The sequence below is a fragment of the Barbus barbus genome (genome assembly GCF_936440315.1).
Source record: "Barbus barbus genome assembly, chromosome: 14".
NCBI lineage: Eukaryota > Metazoa > Chordata > Actinopteri > Cypriniformes > Cyprinidae > Barbus > Barbus barbus.
This window is the reverse complement of record NC_136742.1, coordinates 31,077,256-31,094,620: the sequence shown is the minus strand read 5'-3', so window position 1 is coordinate 31,094,620 and position 17,365 is coordinate 31,077,256. Positions and strand designations below refer to the sequence as shown.

Below are 17,365 nucleotides of genomic sequence, written 5' to 3'. Positions count from 1 at the left end.
TTAAATGTATTTTTTATATTTCCATGTATTTTTTCATGTATTTTTAAAGTTATATTGACTTTAGCTATCTCCAAAATAAATTTGGCATAAAATGGCATTGGCAGTCTGTACTCAAAAGAAGAGATATTAACATGTGTGGTTTTGTTCCAGCTTCATCCATCACACTTGAAAGTGAAGATGTAGTTGAGTGCATTGCATTGTGGGATAGTTCGCTCTACATTGACACTCATGCATTTGGCAGGAGCTTTTATTCAAAGTGAATTGCGTTGCACTCAATGTATATATTTGCTCAGTTCATGCATTCCTTGGGAAGTCAAAGGAAACACGTACTGTACACTGCAGAAATGGAAGTGTGCTATAATGAAAACACAACGGCACACGCCTGCAGACCTGGATGACACCATAACAAATGAGAGTTCACTATTTGAGATGAAGCTGCTTGTTTTATCCAGACATAACGAGACTGAGCCACGGATCCATGAGCGATTATGTGTGCGTGTTATGTAAGAGTCTTGCTCTCTCCGGCTCTTTTGTTTCCCGTGTGAGAACCTCATGAGACTCTAATGGAAACCAGCTGTTGGGCCGATCGCATCCACAGCCATCCTGTGCTCTGATTGGCTGAGGCTGGGCTAGCTGCGCTCTGATTGGCTGCTGCGGGAGCGTTCCGCTCTCTGTGATTGGTCTCTGTCTTTATGCAAATGCAGTGGAGTGTTTGTTCAGGGTCAGTTTTAGTGCAGGACACTGCAAATCAAATCAGTCATACAGAATATATAAAGTTAGCAGCTTTCTGTAGTGTCTTCAAAAGATTAGACAGATAAAAGTTAAAGGGAAAAAATGATAAAAACCAAACTGTTCTGAAAACTGTCAATTTTTGCTTCTTACTTGACTTTATCAGACTGCTAAAGATTGATATTTTCAAATTTATAGTAATAAACGGCAATATTTTTAAACTTTGGGTCAGTAAGAAACTAATACTTTTATTCATCAAGGATGCATTAAATTGATCAAAAGTGACAGTAAAGACATTTGTAATGTTTCAAAAGGTTTCTATTTCAAATAAATGCTGTTCTTTTGAACTTTATATTCAGCTGTGAATATTGAAAAATAAAATGTATCACAGTTTACACAAAAATATTGTGCAGCACAACTGTGTTCAACATTGATAATAATCAGAAATGTTTCTTGAGCAGCAAATCAGTATATTAGAATGATTTCTGAAGATCATGTTAATGAATGAATGAATGATGCATTTATATAGCGCTTTATTGTGTATTGTTGTACATCCATTATGTGGGGGTCTCTCCTCAACCACCACCAGTGTGCAGCATCCACTACTTGTGCACTTAATAATTGGAGTGTGATAGCCCCTCCCCCTTTGCGACGTAATTAAAGCTAGGACCGTTGAGTGCATGAAGTGTCCAACATTCCACACATTTTTTCCCGTTTTTTAAGTGCATCATCCGGGTATTTAAAGTGCGCTTTTTATTTTTTTGAATTTTCAGTGTGAGCGCACTCCTTGCACTATTTATACTACAAAACGTCATAGAATAGTGCATAAAGTGACGTGGCCAAGTATGGTGACCCATGCTCAGAATTTGTGCTCTGCATGTAACACATCCAAAGTGCACACACACAGCAGTGAACACACACACACACACACACCGTGAACACACATAAGTAGGTGATTTGGGACGCACCTTGTGAGGAAGATGAGAGCAGAGGATGCTGGGATATCTGTGAACACCCCAGAGGATTCTGGGATGTGTGAATATTGGCACTGACGGACATTGACTGCCATCCCTGTGTGAGGTTGCCGTGGTGATGGCGGATTGTAAAGCGTCTCGTTTGCTTTCTGCATATCAAACACCCAACAGCAGCTCGTCCCATTATTTCATTAGAGTTTAATTCATGACTCTGCTCTTACTGCGGATGAATCATCAGGCAGTGCTGTTCTACAGTTGATTTCATGAACTTTGATAGAATAATTCTAAAATAAGGAATAATTTGCTCTACCGCTGCAAAAATTCTTTTTTTTTGGCAAACATCATCTACATGCTGTGGGTGCAGCATTCTTATTGTGAACCAAAACTGCAACTAAAAGTATAAAAAAATTATTTTCATTTATTGAAATAAAGGTAAAAAAAATATAAGCATTAGGTTAAAAACTTTAATATAATATGCATAAATACTAGAGATGTTCTGATACCCTTTTTCCCTTCTCGATACCGATACCTAGGCTCAGGGTATCGGCCGATACCGAGTACTGATCCGATACCTGGGTGTGTATTAGGGATGTATCGATCCGATACTCAGTATCGGTATCGGCTCCGATATGGTCATTTTCTGTGGATCGGACGAGACCGATCCAAATCCGATAGTGTGCGTATACTATTCTGTGTTATTGTTGAGCCCCACGAAAGGCACAAAAACATTATAAAGCACCATAAAGTTATATTTCAAGTGTTCTGAAGCTGTTCCATAGTTTAATCCGAGGTACAGATGAATATTTAAGTCATCTAAACTCTTCTCTTCACTGCGGCTGTCTGTCATCCTCCATTCAGCAATCAAACTGTGTGTCACGTTCGGTTACTACAGTCAAACTCTCCTCAAGAGCGCACAGTAACTGAGGTTTAAACTGTTAAGAAAAGGATCAATAAACTAACGCACAGATTTAATACACTACGCATCAATATCTTTTCCCTTTGTACTTTGAACTTGTCTATGTGGACTCGGAGGACTTTCATTTTATAATACTTTTGCGCAATGAAAGATTATTAATAGTCTTTCTTGTTCTGTCCTGTCTATCATATTTTGCCGCCTTCATTAATGTGCTATAGATTTAAAAGAAATGTCTTTTAATTTTATAGTATATATTTATATATAAATGTTTGCTTGTTTTTTCATGAATGTATTTTACAATACAAAGAGCTATGTGTACCATTTTAACAGATTTAGTCCTACACTTATTCACTTTTATTTGTAAATATAAATGTTTCACTAGGTTTAATAAAATTATTGTGCACCCATGATCTTTCTAGAGTATCTTTTGCTTCTGAATTATACACTAATCTAGTTTATAATAGTATTTTTCTTATAGATTATGATTATATTTTTTTTTCATTTATTATTTTTCATTAAAATGAAGTTATCTAGATTGTGTTTAACACACAAAAGAGTGACGATCAGGTCAACATAGAGAAGTATAGAAATTCTACATCGATTTAAAAAAAAAAGCTGTGCTGGTATCGGATTGGATCGGTATCGGCTGTTACTCAGAATTTTCAGTATCGGATCGGATCGGTTCTGAAAAAATGGTATCGTTGCATCCCTAGCGTGAATCTGGTTACACAGCTGTATGTACTATTAGCCCTGTATGAATCAATACAATTATTTATGGTGTGCTTCACTTTTAAATATCTAAAAGTACACTCTTAACATCAGTCAGTCAATCATTATAAATATATTATGATAATCAAGTATTATTTAATGATGGAATTTAAGCAATTAGAATTAAAACTTGGTAACCATGTATGAATGCATATTAGTCATTTTAACTGAACTTAGGACTGGTGGTGGTACTATTTTGGCCATTCAGTGTTTCTGTAAAAAAAAATGGGGGAAAAAACTATCAATAATACTGATAAGATAATAAATCAAACAATGAATTCTACTAAGAACAATATAAAACGCACTAAGGATTAACGAGCTGCTGGATTCATGAATATTAATCAGGTTGTCTGCGTTCGCTCGAACTGATTCGCTGAAATCAAAACAGGGACGATAATAGGTGAGCGCCTGCCAATGATATTGTCGTTTGCGCATTAGCTCCGCCTACTACCGGAGAACCCGGCAGTTCTTAAAAGCTGAAGAATTCCAAAGGAACTCTGTTATTTTGACAGGAAAATACAACAAGGAATATCGTTTACATACCATGCAGAATTGACGCGCTACATTTAAGACTCTCTCTCTCTGCGTGTGAGAAAAAAGCAAAGCGACGGCGAGTCGTACTAGCGACTAGCTTCATACTAGAGCTTACGGTACGTCAAATACAGGTGTGTTGCACATCCATTCAGATGAACTGAAAAATAGCACAGATCGCTTGACTGAGAGTGAAACTCTGAAGCGCTCGGTCAGAGTGTTCGGCGAGTATAAAATATATCTGTGCTAAACGTATACATAGCCTCCAACTCACACACTGGCGAGTAAAATCTGAGCATTTATTAGCCAGTGGCTAATATTAGACCTCATTTAGTCGCCCAGGGTGAAGATTTAGTCGCATATGCGAGTGATTTACTAGCTATGTGCTAGCTCGTTTGTATTTCTTCTTCGCTGCTCTACATAATGGTTGTTCGTGGCAACACAGCACAACTTCCTGTATTTGCATTCTGAGCAGCGAAGAAGAATTGATTTCCGATTTGCAGCGTTAAGCAAAGCTAGCCGGCATAACTATAGGTCTTGTTTAAGAAAATGGTATCGGATCGGTACATGGGTTCAAGTACTTACCGATACCGATATCGGTGGAATTTCCAATACTAGTATCGGAATCGGAACAACCCTAATAAATACATATTTTAGGTAATATAATCAGACTACTTTTTGAATAGTTTTAGTTTAGTTTTGACCTAACTCGTTTATCACATTGATTTAAATAGGATAATCTTGTACCATTATGATATATATTTTGTGTAAAAATGTTGGATTTCTAGCAGTCTGATCAAATGGCTCTTGCAAAACGGTTTGTTTCGTTAACATCTGGTTTACTGGTGTCAAACTTGCAGCGATGTTTGTCAGCGGTTAACAGGAATACATTATGTGTGTGTGGCGTACAGTACAGACTGAATGTCCAGCGGTCTGCTGTTCATCACGCGTTTAGAAGCAGCAGATCCGTCGTGATGAAGGATGTGACGAACACATGCTGATTTAACGGCTGACGATACTTCATCAGACCCGCCAGAACTCATCAGGAGAAGCGCATTAACCGTGACACTCATTAAACAAGACAAACGAGCTCCTTCACACACACTCCTCAGCACCTTCCATCAGTACGCTAGAACACAAACTCTGCAAAATCAGTATCAGTGAGGTGCTTCACCTTCAGAAAATGCTGATCGCCCGCAGCAGGAGTCGAATTAAATAGTATATAAGCCGTTTAATATTTCATTTAGATTTATTGCAGTTTTTATTGTGTTACCAATATTTGGAACGTGCCTAAATACATGTTAATCATATTGATCTTTATTTTGTATCAATAAATAATACATAAAAATATTAAAATAATAAGATATGACAGAATTGTGGGTGGCAGAGTCTATATTGACACTTCATTCATTAGGGACTTTTTTAAGTATATATATATATATCCATTACAAATATTTTTTTTATTATTTTAATTTGTAAAAATATATGTAATTAATATTATTTATTTTAAATGATAATTGATTTTAAGTTATCAAAGAAATTAAGCATTATATATATATATATATATCCTGTATATAGTAATTATTTAAAAAATATATAATTTTATCATTTATATTATTTTAGTAAAAATATAATTTTATTAGTGTTAATAATTATTATTTTAAATTATAATTGATTGTGAGTTCTTAAAAATGTATGTACATAATATATATACATTTATATAAAAATATAAATATATCTAAAAATATTTAGTTTTATTTTAATTGTAAAAATGCATGTAATTAATATTATTTATTTTTAATTATAATTGATTTGAAGTGATCAAAAAATTTAAATGTATTATATATAGCAATTATCTTAAAATTATCATTTATTTCTTTATAGTTATTTTTATTGAATTTTCACTGTTATACAAAAATAACAAGACATCACCCAAAACAAACAAACAAACAAACAAAACAAGTAGCTCAGATTTTTACATGTGATGGAGATTTATCACTAATCCAATTAAGTAAAATATTTTGTTCTGGCAGTAAAGGAGAGAATATTATACAATTTCTTGTTAGGAGATGAAACAATGCATTTATTAGGTATACCCAATACCAATGAGACTGGGTAAAATTATCATTTATTTAATTACTATTAATTATTATTATTATTTTTACTTATGTATAACTAGCTACAATATAAATACAAATGGAAATATATTATTTTAATGTAATATAATTATTTCAAAAGAGAATGATGTTTCCTTCTGAGATTGTGGTAAAGTGACTGGAATCTTTCGCTCTTAATGTGATCATTTCTGCCTGAACGTGTCGAGCAGCTGTGATTCTCCACACGATTCACTGATTCTCACAGCTGTCTCTCTCTCTCTCTGTGTCAGGTGTGGTGAGCGAGCGAGCGACTCTCTCTCTCTCAGGTGTGGTGAGCGAGCGAGAGCGTCAGGATGCCGCTGGTCAAGCGCAGTATCGAGCCTCGTCACCTGTGTCACACAGCTCTGCCGCACAGCATCAAGAACGAGCTGGAGTGTGTGACCAACATCTCTCTGGCCAACGTCATCCGTCAGCTGAGCAGCCTGAGTGAGTCCAGATCTCCACAAACATGCGCCTCTGTCTCTCTAAAGACACATTCAAGCGCTTTTGATGTTGTACAGTGGCACATCTGCAATGCCATACAATACTGTATCTGCTCACTGTAAACACATTTGTCCAGATCACATTTCAACCCCAAATTAAAAGGAATATCTTTATTAATAGCATATGTTATATGTCATATTTTATGTTTTACAATTTTTATTATTTACCTCTCTCTACATATATAAGTTGTTCTTGTATTTTAAATTGTAAAATATTTATTCATTATGGTATTCATTATTTTTCTAAAAATAATTTATATTTTGCATAAAAATGTAATTATTTTATTTATATTATTAACTTTGTTACTTTTTATTTCATTATTTTTTATTATTATTTATAGTATATACATTATATATCTGTATATTATTTAATAAATTATTATATATAAATGTTACATTTTTTATTTTTCCTTTTTACAATTTCTCTCTCTATACATTTATTATACAAATTGTTAACTTTGTAATCATAAAATAATTATTAATCATAGGATATTTGTTGAACTGCAAAAAAAAGAGGAAATTTATATTTTGCATGAAAAATAAAGCAATGTATACCTTTTTTTATTAACTTTTTATATTTTATATTTATATTTTAATATTTTATATTAGATTTTATATTTATTTTATATTGCATACTTTATATATTTGTATGTTATATAAATAAATTATTCTATGTGTTATTTTATTTATATATGCTGGTAACTTTTTTTATAACGTTTTATTATTTTATATAACTTGCTAACTTATATTATGTACATGCATTCATTATTGTTGAACTGCCTTAAACTGATGCTGACTTAAATAAAATGTCCTTTTATGACAGTAATAAGAACCACATGAGAATCACGAGAAGAACTAAAACTGAGGTTAATTATCATGAAAATAATGTATTTTTTCTTTTGTTTTTGGGTGTTTTGTGTGTGTTCAGGTAAATATGCGGAGGATTTGTTCGGCGAGCTCTTTAATGAAGCTCATTCCTTCTCATTTCGAGTGAATTCGCTTCAGGAGAGAGTCGACCGCCTGTCAATCAGCGTCACTCAACTCGACCCCAAAGAGGAGGAGTGTGAGTACACACACACACACACACACACACACACACACTCACACACACACACACACACACACACACACTCACACACACACACACACACACTCACTCACACACACACACACACACACACACACACACTTCAGTCTGTTATCGGCTGTGATTGAGTTTCTCGACTGGTGAAACTGACAGCATGTTTTCTGGAAGCTCGACAGAGCTGAGATATCTGATAACAGACAGAAAGAGAGAGACAGATTCCTCTTATCCACCGACAGGACCCTGAGCTAAATCTGCCAGCATTTCACACTAAAACAGTCATTTCTGGGCCAGAAAAACTGGTTTTGCACCGACCCAGAAACCAGTGCCCATTGGGATCATTTGATCAATTTATTATACATATCTATCTGAAAACATTTAATAATAATTAATTAAAAGAAGTCTCTTCTGCTCACCAAAGCTGCATTTATTTGATCAAAAATATAGTAAAAATTGTGAAATATTATTACAGTTTAAAATATGTGAATATGTGTTAAACTGTAATTTATTCCTGTGATCAAAACTGTATTTTCAGCATCATTACTGCAGTCTTCAGTGTCACATGATCTTCAGAAATCATAATAATATACTGATTTACTGATCAACAAACATTTATCATTATTATCAATGTTGAAAACTGTACATTTTAATGTTCTTAGATTCAAATTCAAATAGTGTTATATTTTTGGTCAAAATAAAGTCAATAGAATGTTGTATGAAACATTTTTGTAACATTTAAATAACATTCAAATCACGAAAAATGTTATTGTTTTTATTCGCGTGAGTGCACTACAAACCAGTGTGTTCATAATCAGGATAATACATTAAAATAATATGGTAAGACACACCAGTTTGAAATATCAAGCTGCAAAAAAAGGTGTTTCGTAGAGCTAAAAATAGCTGGAAGCCAGACACAATACATTTATAAATGTCCTGCTCTAACGGGAAAAATAAGGTGGATAGAAACAGTCAGTGCTCTGAGATGTGGACCTGGTCTTAGCTCATGCACACAGCCTGAGAAATAAGCTTTCTTAACGCTATTTGTGCAAAACAAACAACATTTATAATACAGTTGCTGTCAGATTTCATTGGTGATTTCAATTATGACATGGGACATTTGATGCTTCCCCATTCAAAGAGATTGGAGCTGCACTTTTCAAAGATGGCCACTGAGTGACATGACTTGTCTTAAAGGGACTTTTGCATAGGCTATATATATATATATGGATCAATGTAACTCCAAAAAATAATATCTATTGCAATTGTTCAAACATTAAGAATGTTGTGTGCACATAAATTCATATTAAACTTTTAAATTAAGTAATTTTAGTGTTTTTTCATCTAGGTGAACTGGCCATAGCTTTAAAAAATGTCAGTTGGTGCGACCATGATTTATCTGGAAATTAATTAATTTCCTTAACATGCATAATTTTTTTATAAGTTCTCAGTAATTAAAGTGTTTAGAGACAAAGTATTTAGTTTTTTTTTTTTAGATTTTGTAAATAATTCTCATTTTTGTTGTAAAAATTATAGAATAAAAAAACATAAATAATAAATAATTATTTATAAAAACTAAAAAAAAAAACAAAATGTAATACTTTGTTTCTAAACACTTTAGTTATTGAGAAATTAAAAAAAATCGTTTTTAAGGAAATTAATGAATTTTTAAGCTAAATCACGGTCGCACCACCTGACATTTTTAAATTCATCTAGATGAAAAAACACTAAAATAACTTAATTTAAAATTCTAATATGAATTTATGTGCACACAACATTCATAATGTTTGGACAATTGCAATAGATATTATTTTTGTATTTGTCGAAAATCCTTATACGTCATTGACCCATATATATATATATATACAGTATACAGTATATACAGTTTATATATACCTCCTGAACTCGACCGTTGCTGTATATATAGTGAGTATAAGCGTGGTTTGGATATAAAGAGCAGCAGTCTGATGGATGAGCAGCGCTGTCATGATGACCTCTTCTCTCTCTCACGCTCCTCCACCGTCTTTATCAGCCTGAAACTATTTCAATTACACCGTGCTCTGCTCCAGTTTCTGGAAACGGGCTTTATTACGGAGACCGGGCCTGTGTGGGTTCAGCCGCTGTCTTCTGTGAGCTGTTAAGAGAGTAATAACTGTAATGGTGAGCAGAATTACCGTCTCTCGCGGTGAAGTGATCCGTGTCGGTAAGGACACATCCATCCCAAACGCTCCGTCAATCCGATTCTGCTTCAGACCGACACGGAGAGATCCGAAGTGAAAAGCCCTGGAGGATCTGCAGCACTCGAGTCTGACAGACGAGTTTGGGATCTTCATGCTCCTGCGCTGTGACATGATCAAACCATTTTAAACAGCTAATGGTGTTGTAAATATTATGCATGCAAAATATTTCTTTTTATTTACAAATAAATAAAATGAATAGAGTTTGATTTCCAGGGTTTTAATAAAATTATTAATATGTAATAATAATAACATAAACTTTGAGAAAAGCTGAAGGACTGGAGAAGATTTCAAAACAACATTCACTGAAAACAGATGAAAGCATTAAAGATGTTGCTGTTTCTGCTCACAGGTGATATTGATGAAGAGCTGCTGATAAACACACACACATTGAGTTCATTGAGAGCTCTTTCTTTCAGAAACACATCAGTATGAAAGGAGCCGCGGCTATAAAAGAGTCTTCATTCATTGCTCCGTTCTCTCCAGATATCAACAGCTGACGCCTCTGTGGCTTTCGCTCTTTTGCATGTAAAGATTTTCCTATAAAAGCCATCATCATTTACTCACCTTTGTGTCGCTTCAAACCCACATGAAGCTTATTCATCTGAGGAGCACAAAAGGAGTAAATCTTGAGATGTTATGTAGCTCGTGCCTTATGACTCTGTTCACACGGATCATGTCTTTCAAACGGCCAAACAGATCAAAATACCATAAAAATATTCACTTCTCTTCTCAAGCCTACATCTACATCAAGACTGACTTCTTTTAGGCTAAATCGGCAATAATTTTGTCATATACATTTGAATTATTTTATTGAGCAAATCAGGCTGTAATTTGTATTTTGGTAACATGGTTGCAAAAATCATGCAAAACAAACAGAAAATGAAAAGCTCATATAATATTTAGGTTGACTATTTTTTTTACCCTTGTTAAAAAGTGCACTTAATAGTGCTGAATGTGCACTTGTAGTGTACTTCAAATCTTACTACTTGCATATAATATTAATACAATAAAAGGGAACTTAAGTGTACTTAACTTAACAGATTTGTACAAGTGTGTTTTGAAATAGTCAAATTAAAAGTCTTTAAAGTACATTTTAAATGTAATAATCTTTTGTCGTGATGTGTTGACTAACATACTAAAGCACATGTATAGTACTTGATTATAATTTTAACTGTAGTGACTTATTCAACATTACATTTTAAGTTAATATATTTTAAATGTACTAAATTGCTACCTTATCATTGCAAATGTGTAAATACAAACATATTTAAATACAAGTTTCAATAGAAATTGCATTATTTTTGTTACCAGCTTTTCAGTACATTTAAACATATTTCCAAAAACAATAGAATTATGAAAATTACATAAAGCTATACTTAAGTATGTCAAAAAAGCACAGCTAATTGCAGTTAATATAATATACATTTTTATTTAATTGAAATTAACATGCAGTTAAGTGTCTGAAAAATTACATTGTTTGCACTAAAGTATATTTTTTAAGTATTTTATTTCAGTATTTTTTCTGTATTAATATTTTTTAATCTCATCACAAAAGAAAAGCAATGTGTCTCAAAAGCACTTAAACGTTCAGTGGATTTCTGAGCAGATGCCGGCGTTTTCCTCCCATAATGCAATGCATGTAGAGAACCGCCCCCAGACCTTCTGAACTTTAAAAAGTTGCATGAAAAAGAGTCTTTTTCACCATTTTTCACCCACCAGGTGAAGAAAGTCTGAGCATTTTGAGCACTTGTAATGATACTTGAGTTAACAAACACCACGCATAAGTTCAAATTCGTAGAATCTTCTCATAACAACAAAAAAGAAAATTTAAAAAAAGCATAATTGGCAGACCCTGAACACTGGTCATGCAACAGATCAATTGCATTTGCATGCAAAATAACTTAATTAGCATAAATTACTCTAGCAGTAAGTATCGTCCTGTATTGTCTGACAATAATTGGGACAATTAGACGATTACAATGACGCTGATAGCAGCTCTCACTTCGGCTGTGATTGCTTTGACATCAGACAGCGCCACTCAAATGATTTCATTACATTTTAATTTCCCATCAACCTCAGTGTCACCAGCTGCCGTTCAGCAAAGGAGAAACAAAGTGGTTTGTGCACAAGAGTGATGGAAATACACCTGAATATGAGGAAAAGACAAAGAAATGAGAAAAAGTGCAGAGAGACAAGCACACTCTTGGCATTGTGAGAGAAGGACAAACATCCAAAGCTTCACCGCATGAGAATGAGATTGTTTTGTGACTTAAATTGTGATAAAAGGTTGTGCATTACAGTGAGTTTACTTCACTTGACAAAAAGGTTTTGTTAAAGAAACTTAACTGAAGTAAAATCTCTGTTTACTGAAAAAAATGGTGTAGAAATTGCTAGTAAATTTCACAATTATTTACAAAGAAATGGCAAGTAACACACTGAATTAAACATGATATAATAAAATATTATATCAAAAATAAGTAAGAGAATCATTTTATGCACCAAAAAAGCTGCAAGCTTCCATATAAAGTCTAATCTGTTAATTCAGCCAGACTCACGTGTAGAAACGCAGATGTCAGTCGGTCTGATACGGTGTGTGCTTGTGTCTCAGTGTCTCTTCAGGACATCACCATGAGGAAGGCCTTCCGCAGCTCCACCATCCAGGACCAGCAGCTGTTTGAGCGGCAGTCTCTGCCCGTCCCCATGCAGGAGACATACCAGCTGTGTGAACAACCTCCGCCGCTGAACATCCTCACGCCATACAGGTCAGAACCACATTCACACATCAGACCCAACATCAGATAATCACTCCGGAGACGGTTACATCTGACCTCAGAATTACTAAAGTAACACGAGCTGCAGTCAGAACTCTGAACATTCCGAAAAACATTATAACCTGAGAATCTCATTTAACTCTTCATGTAACTGTTTAAATAACAACTGAATTTTAGTCACAAATATTATTTCACATCACTCAATCAACCTGAATTCATGAATATATACCAACATACACTACCAGTCAAAAGTTTTTAGACCCTAAGATTTAAGGAATTGTCTTCTGCTCACCAAGCCTGCATTTTATCTATCCAAAATAAAGCAAAAGCAGTAACATTGTGAAATATTTTTACTAATTAAAATAACTGCTTTTTGTTTTAATATATGTTAAACTGTAATTTATTTCTGTGATCTGCAGCTGTATTTTCAGCATCATTACTCCAGTCTTCAGTGTCACATGATCTTCAGAAATCATAATAATATACTGATTTACTGCTCAACAAACATTTCTGATTATCATCAATATTTAAAACAGTTGAATATAAAATATATATTGAATATAAATATATAAATTATATATAAATGTTTGAAAAAAAGTAGTTTTTTTAAACTTAAAAATAGACAAAAAATCTATCAGTGGGGTCAGAAAAATAATAAGTGTTTTTTTTTTTCCTTAAATGGATATTGAATAGCTCTCAGATGATCCTTGCAGGTGTTTCTTGTAAACTGAAATAAATGGCAACTTAAACATCTAAATTAACCAGTTTAATTCAAGTCGAAAATATTATTTAACATCACTGAATCAGCCTAAAAACATTAATGTATGCCAATAAAACTAATTTTAAATTTAGTTTTCACAAAATGTTTGTGCTGTTTTCCAGTGTAACTAACTATAAACATTTTTAAATCAAAACACATTAACTGAAAATGCTAAATGGCATATTATATCTTGTTTTCTGAATAATTTATGAAAAAATTAAGTGAGTTTTTGCTTTAAAAAATGCTAAATATCTGTCAGCAAGGTCAGAAATATAATCTTGTTTTCCCTTGGAATTAAGTTTATTCTCTTTATGTTTAAAGCATAAACTTAATTCTGATACTTTTTTCAGAAACCAAGACTTAATATTGTTTGTCATTTTGCTTCTCAAGTTGGATATTTGTATTGGAAAACCAGATAATTTTTTCTTTCCCTCCAGTGAACTCAAACATTTTTCAACATATTTTTTGCTCTGTATGTTTAGTGTTAGTGACTCACAGGTGTCTGTATTTATTTCTCCTGAGGACTTTTATTTGATACTTCATGAACGATGCAAGGATAGAGCCATATTGTCTCCATCTGTGCTCTGGTTTATGCAGTTTTCATGTGTCTCTGCTGCTGTTTTCACGCGTGCGTCACACCGAGCGAGTGTTTCTGGAATTAATGCTCGTTACTGGAGGCTGGAACATTTATTTTGAGAGCTGCGTAATATGCATGAGCTCTCTCTCTTCACACGTTCCCTCATTACTTCATGAAGACGCCGGCACCGGAGGTTATTTTATTAGACATCAGGACATATGTTTCCTCTCCTCCTGTAAAACCGTTGTCTTCCACTCCTGCTAAAAATGGTACAAAAGACATCTGTTAAATCGCTCATTTTCCTCAACAGTCGTTTTATGCGCGTCTCCAGTCCTCAGAATAAATTCAACAGAAGAAGTCTCTTCTGCTCATCAAGGCTGCATTTATTTGATCAAAACTACAGTAAAAATTGTGAAATATTATTACAAATTAAAACAGCTGTTTTCTATGTGAATCTATATTGAACTGTAATTTATTTCTGTGATCTGCAGCTGTATTTTCAGCATCATTACTCCAGTATCTTTCAGAAATCATAATAATATACTGATTTGCTGCTCAAGAAACATTTCTGATTATTATCAATGTTCAAAACAGTTGTGCTGCTCAATTTTTTTGTGGAAATCTTGATGCATTTTATTTTTCAGGATTCATAGATTAATATAAGGTTCAAAAGAACAGTGTTTAGAGAACATTATAAATATATTTACTGTCACTTTTGATCAGTTTAATGCATCCTTGATGAACTGTAAGACTGTAAAACAACCACAGCAGCTCAAATTCACACGTTTTTCTTCATCTGTTGCGATGAAACTGTGTGAATGTGTAATTTTCAGCACTGATTGGCCTGTCAGGTGAGTCTGGAGGTGATAATTGCTTCATTTGTTCATTTCTTTTGTTCTAATTCTGTCTTTGCTCGTTTGGCATTTTGACCAGCAAACTCAAATGAAACGAGAAAAGGAGTGTGTGATGATATGTGTGCTAAAGGAGAAGATCTTGAGAGAGATGTGTGAGGAGCAGAGGAGGTGTGATAGTGTTCAGCAGCCTCAAAATCCACGTCAAATCATTTATGACGGCTTGGAATACATCTACTGCTAACTAGGGCTGTGCAATGTAGCTGAAAAAGAATATATTAATTAATATTATTATTATATTATCATCTCTTATCTTTCAGCCTTTTGGCAATATTCAAAACATATCCCACGCAGTCAGAAAAAAACAACATTCTTTTAACCCTTTTAAAAAATAATATTTGCTTTGAAAAGTTTTTTTTGGTTAAATTAGAAAATAATTTTAACAAAACCAACACTGACACCAAAAAAAGTAAAAAATAAAATACAACTATGTTGCATGTTTAATTCAGCGAGTGGCATCCAGTTATCATCCTGAATGATAATATTATTGATATTTTTTATATTTATTATTTATAAAAAATAAAAATTAAAATATATATATAAAATGTTTATATTTTATTTCAGTAAAATTTTGTACAAAATGATGTTTTGACAGTCCAATTATCATCTTAAAAATAATATAAAATGTATAAATACATATGTATATTATTATATGATACAAATAATATTATCAAATATATGAAATATTGTGTAATTATTTTTAGTTCAATTAAATTGAATAAATTGACACATTTTGTCAGTCCAATTATCGTCATGAAAAAATATTTATCTAAAATATATAAAAATATACTGTGTGTATATTATTATTTACAATACAAATAATATAAAATCTATTAAATAGTAATTATTTTTTATTTCAATCAAATTTTGTATAAAATGACATACATTTTTGTCAAATTATCATGAAAAAATATTATAACAAAATAAATACAAATAATAATATACAATATATAAATGCGATTGTTTATTATTTATTGATTTCAATCAAATTGCATGCATTTTGACAGTCCAATTATCATCATGAAATATACATGTATATTATTATATCAAATATTAATAATATTACAGCACATTGTCATTATTTTTATTTCAATTAAATTTTGTATAAAAATCACATATATTTTGATAGTCCAATCAACTAAGTCAAAGAGGAGATATTTAAAATGATCCATTGGAAATGGAAGGTCAAGTCAAGTGCATTGCATTATGGATGTCCCATAATGGTCCATTACTGTTCTCTGTGCCACTGAACACACCTGATCTACATCTGTCTCTAGGGATGATGGGAAGGAAGGGCTGAAGTTCTACACCAACCCCTCGTACTTCTTTGACCTGTGGAGAGAGAAGATGCTGCAGGACACAGAAGACAAGAGGAAAGAGAGGCGGAAACAGAAGGTGAGAGGGGCGTGGCTACACAGCAGAGGGGTGTGGCCTATATGCAAATGAGATCGGAATGGGTGTGGCATTCCAAGGGGATCAAGCACTAAAATCTCATACTTACAACATACATAATAACATACTTTATGGTTACGCTCAGTCACTTTTCAGTCACGTTTGCTGTCATTGTGTGTGAGTTTGAATGAGCTGTTTCTCTTGATATGAGGTGTTTTCTGACTGCGTTTAGATTACAGACCAACACACACACACACACACAGCAGGCTTATCACAGGCTAATTAGAAGCAGATTGTATTTTTACGCATGATGGCAGATTCTCTCGTCTCTCCTCTGACGTTACTGCGGTAAAACTGCTTATATATTGTGATACTACAGGTCAGTATCTACTTGCATTTAATTAAACCATTTTAAAATATACATAACATCTAAATTTCTTTTGCATTGCTACTAATCATTTAAAATATGCAAATTAGGCATAACTTATGAAATATTCACATTACAACTGATATAAATCAGTGAAAATGTCACAACTTTTATTTCTGTGTTATTATGATCAGCAGCTCAGTGCTTGGTAATTATCAGACGCTTTTATGAAAAGGTTATTTAACAAAATAAAACTGACTTTGCATATGGAGGATTTTATATAAAAAGGACTTTCATAAATGCATCTGATAATTACTAGCAATATCACAATAACATGGATAGTCAAATGGCAGTTTATGATTATGGATGGGTTGGAATATTAGTTAATTAATAGTCTTATATATTCATTAATATTTTAATATGTGATTAATTAATACAATTAATTTTAAAAAAGTATAACAAATTCTGAAGATTTTGAGAAAAAATCTTGGAAAATATTATAAAATATTTCATTTTATTACAAATATTTAAAATCATTATATAATTATTATATTATGTAATTATAATAAAATATTATAAATAAAGGCATTTTTCTGCCTTGGCTATATGTATATATAAATATATGAATGATATGCATTTATATTTATGTATTTGCTCTAAAAAAATGACATAAAAGGAGAAAATCAAAATTTCAACAAAACCAACACGGA

General features: G+C 32.8%; 1 protein-coding gene across 1 annotated transcript in view; it reads left to right on the top strand.

Moving 5' to 3' along the window:
- Nucleotides 1-6,367: 6,367 nt before the first annotated feature.
- Nucleotides 6,368-17,365, top strand: part of LOC306880171 (actin-binding protein WASF1-like) — a gene marked incomplete at both ends in the record, with an annotated part of 41,925 nt that continues 30,927 nt past the window's right edge. The window contains 4 exon segments of the mRNA XM_079433504.1: nucleotides 6,368-6,500; nucleotides 7,485-7,619; nucleotides 12,486-12,639; nucleotides 16,174-16,291. Of these exon segments, the coding sequence (XP_079289630.1) occupies nucleotides 6,368-6,500; nucleotides 7,485-7,619; nucleotides 12,486-12,639; nucleotides 16,174-16,291 (540 nt within the window).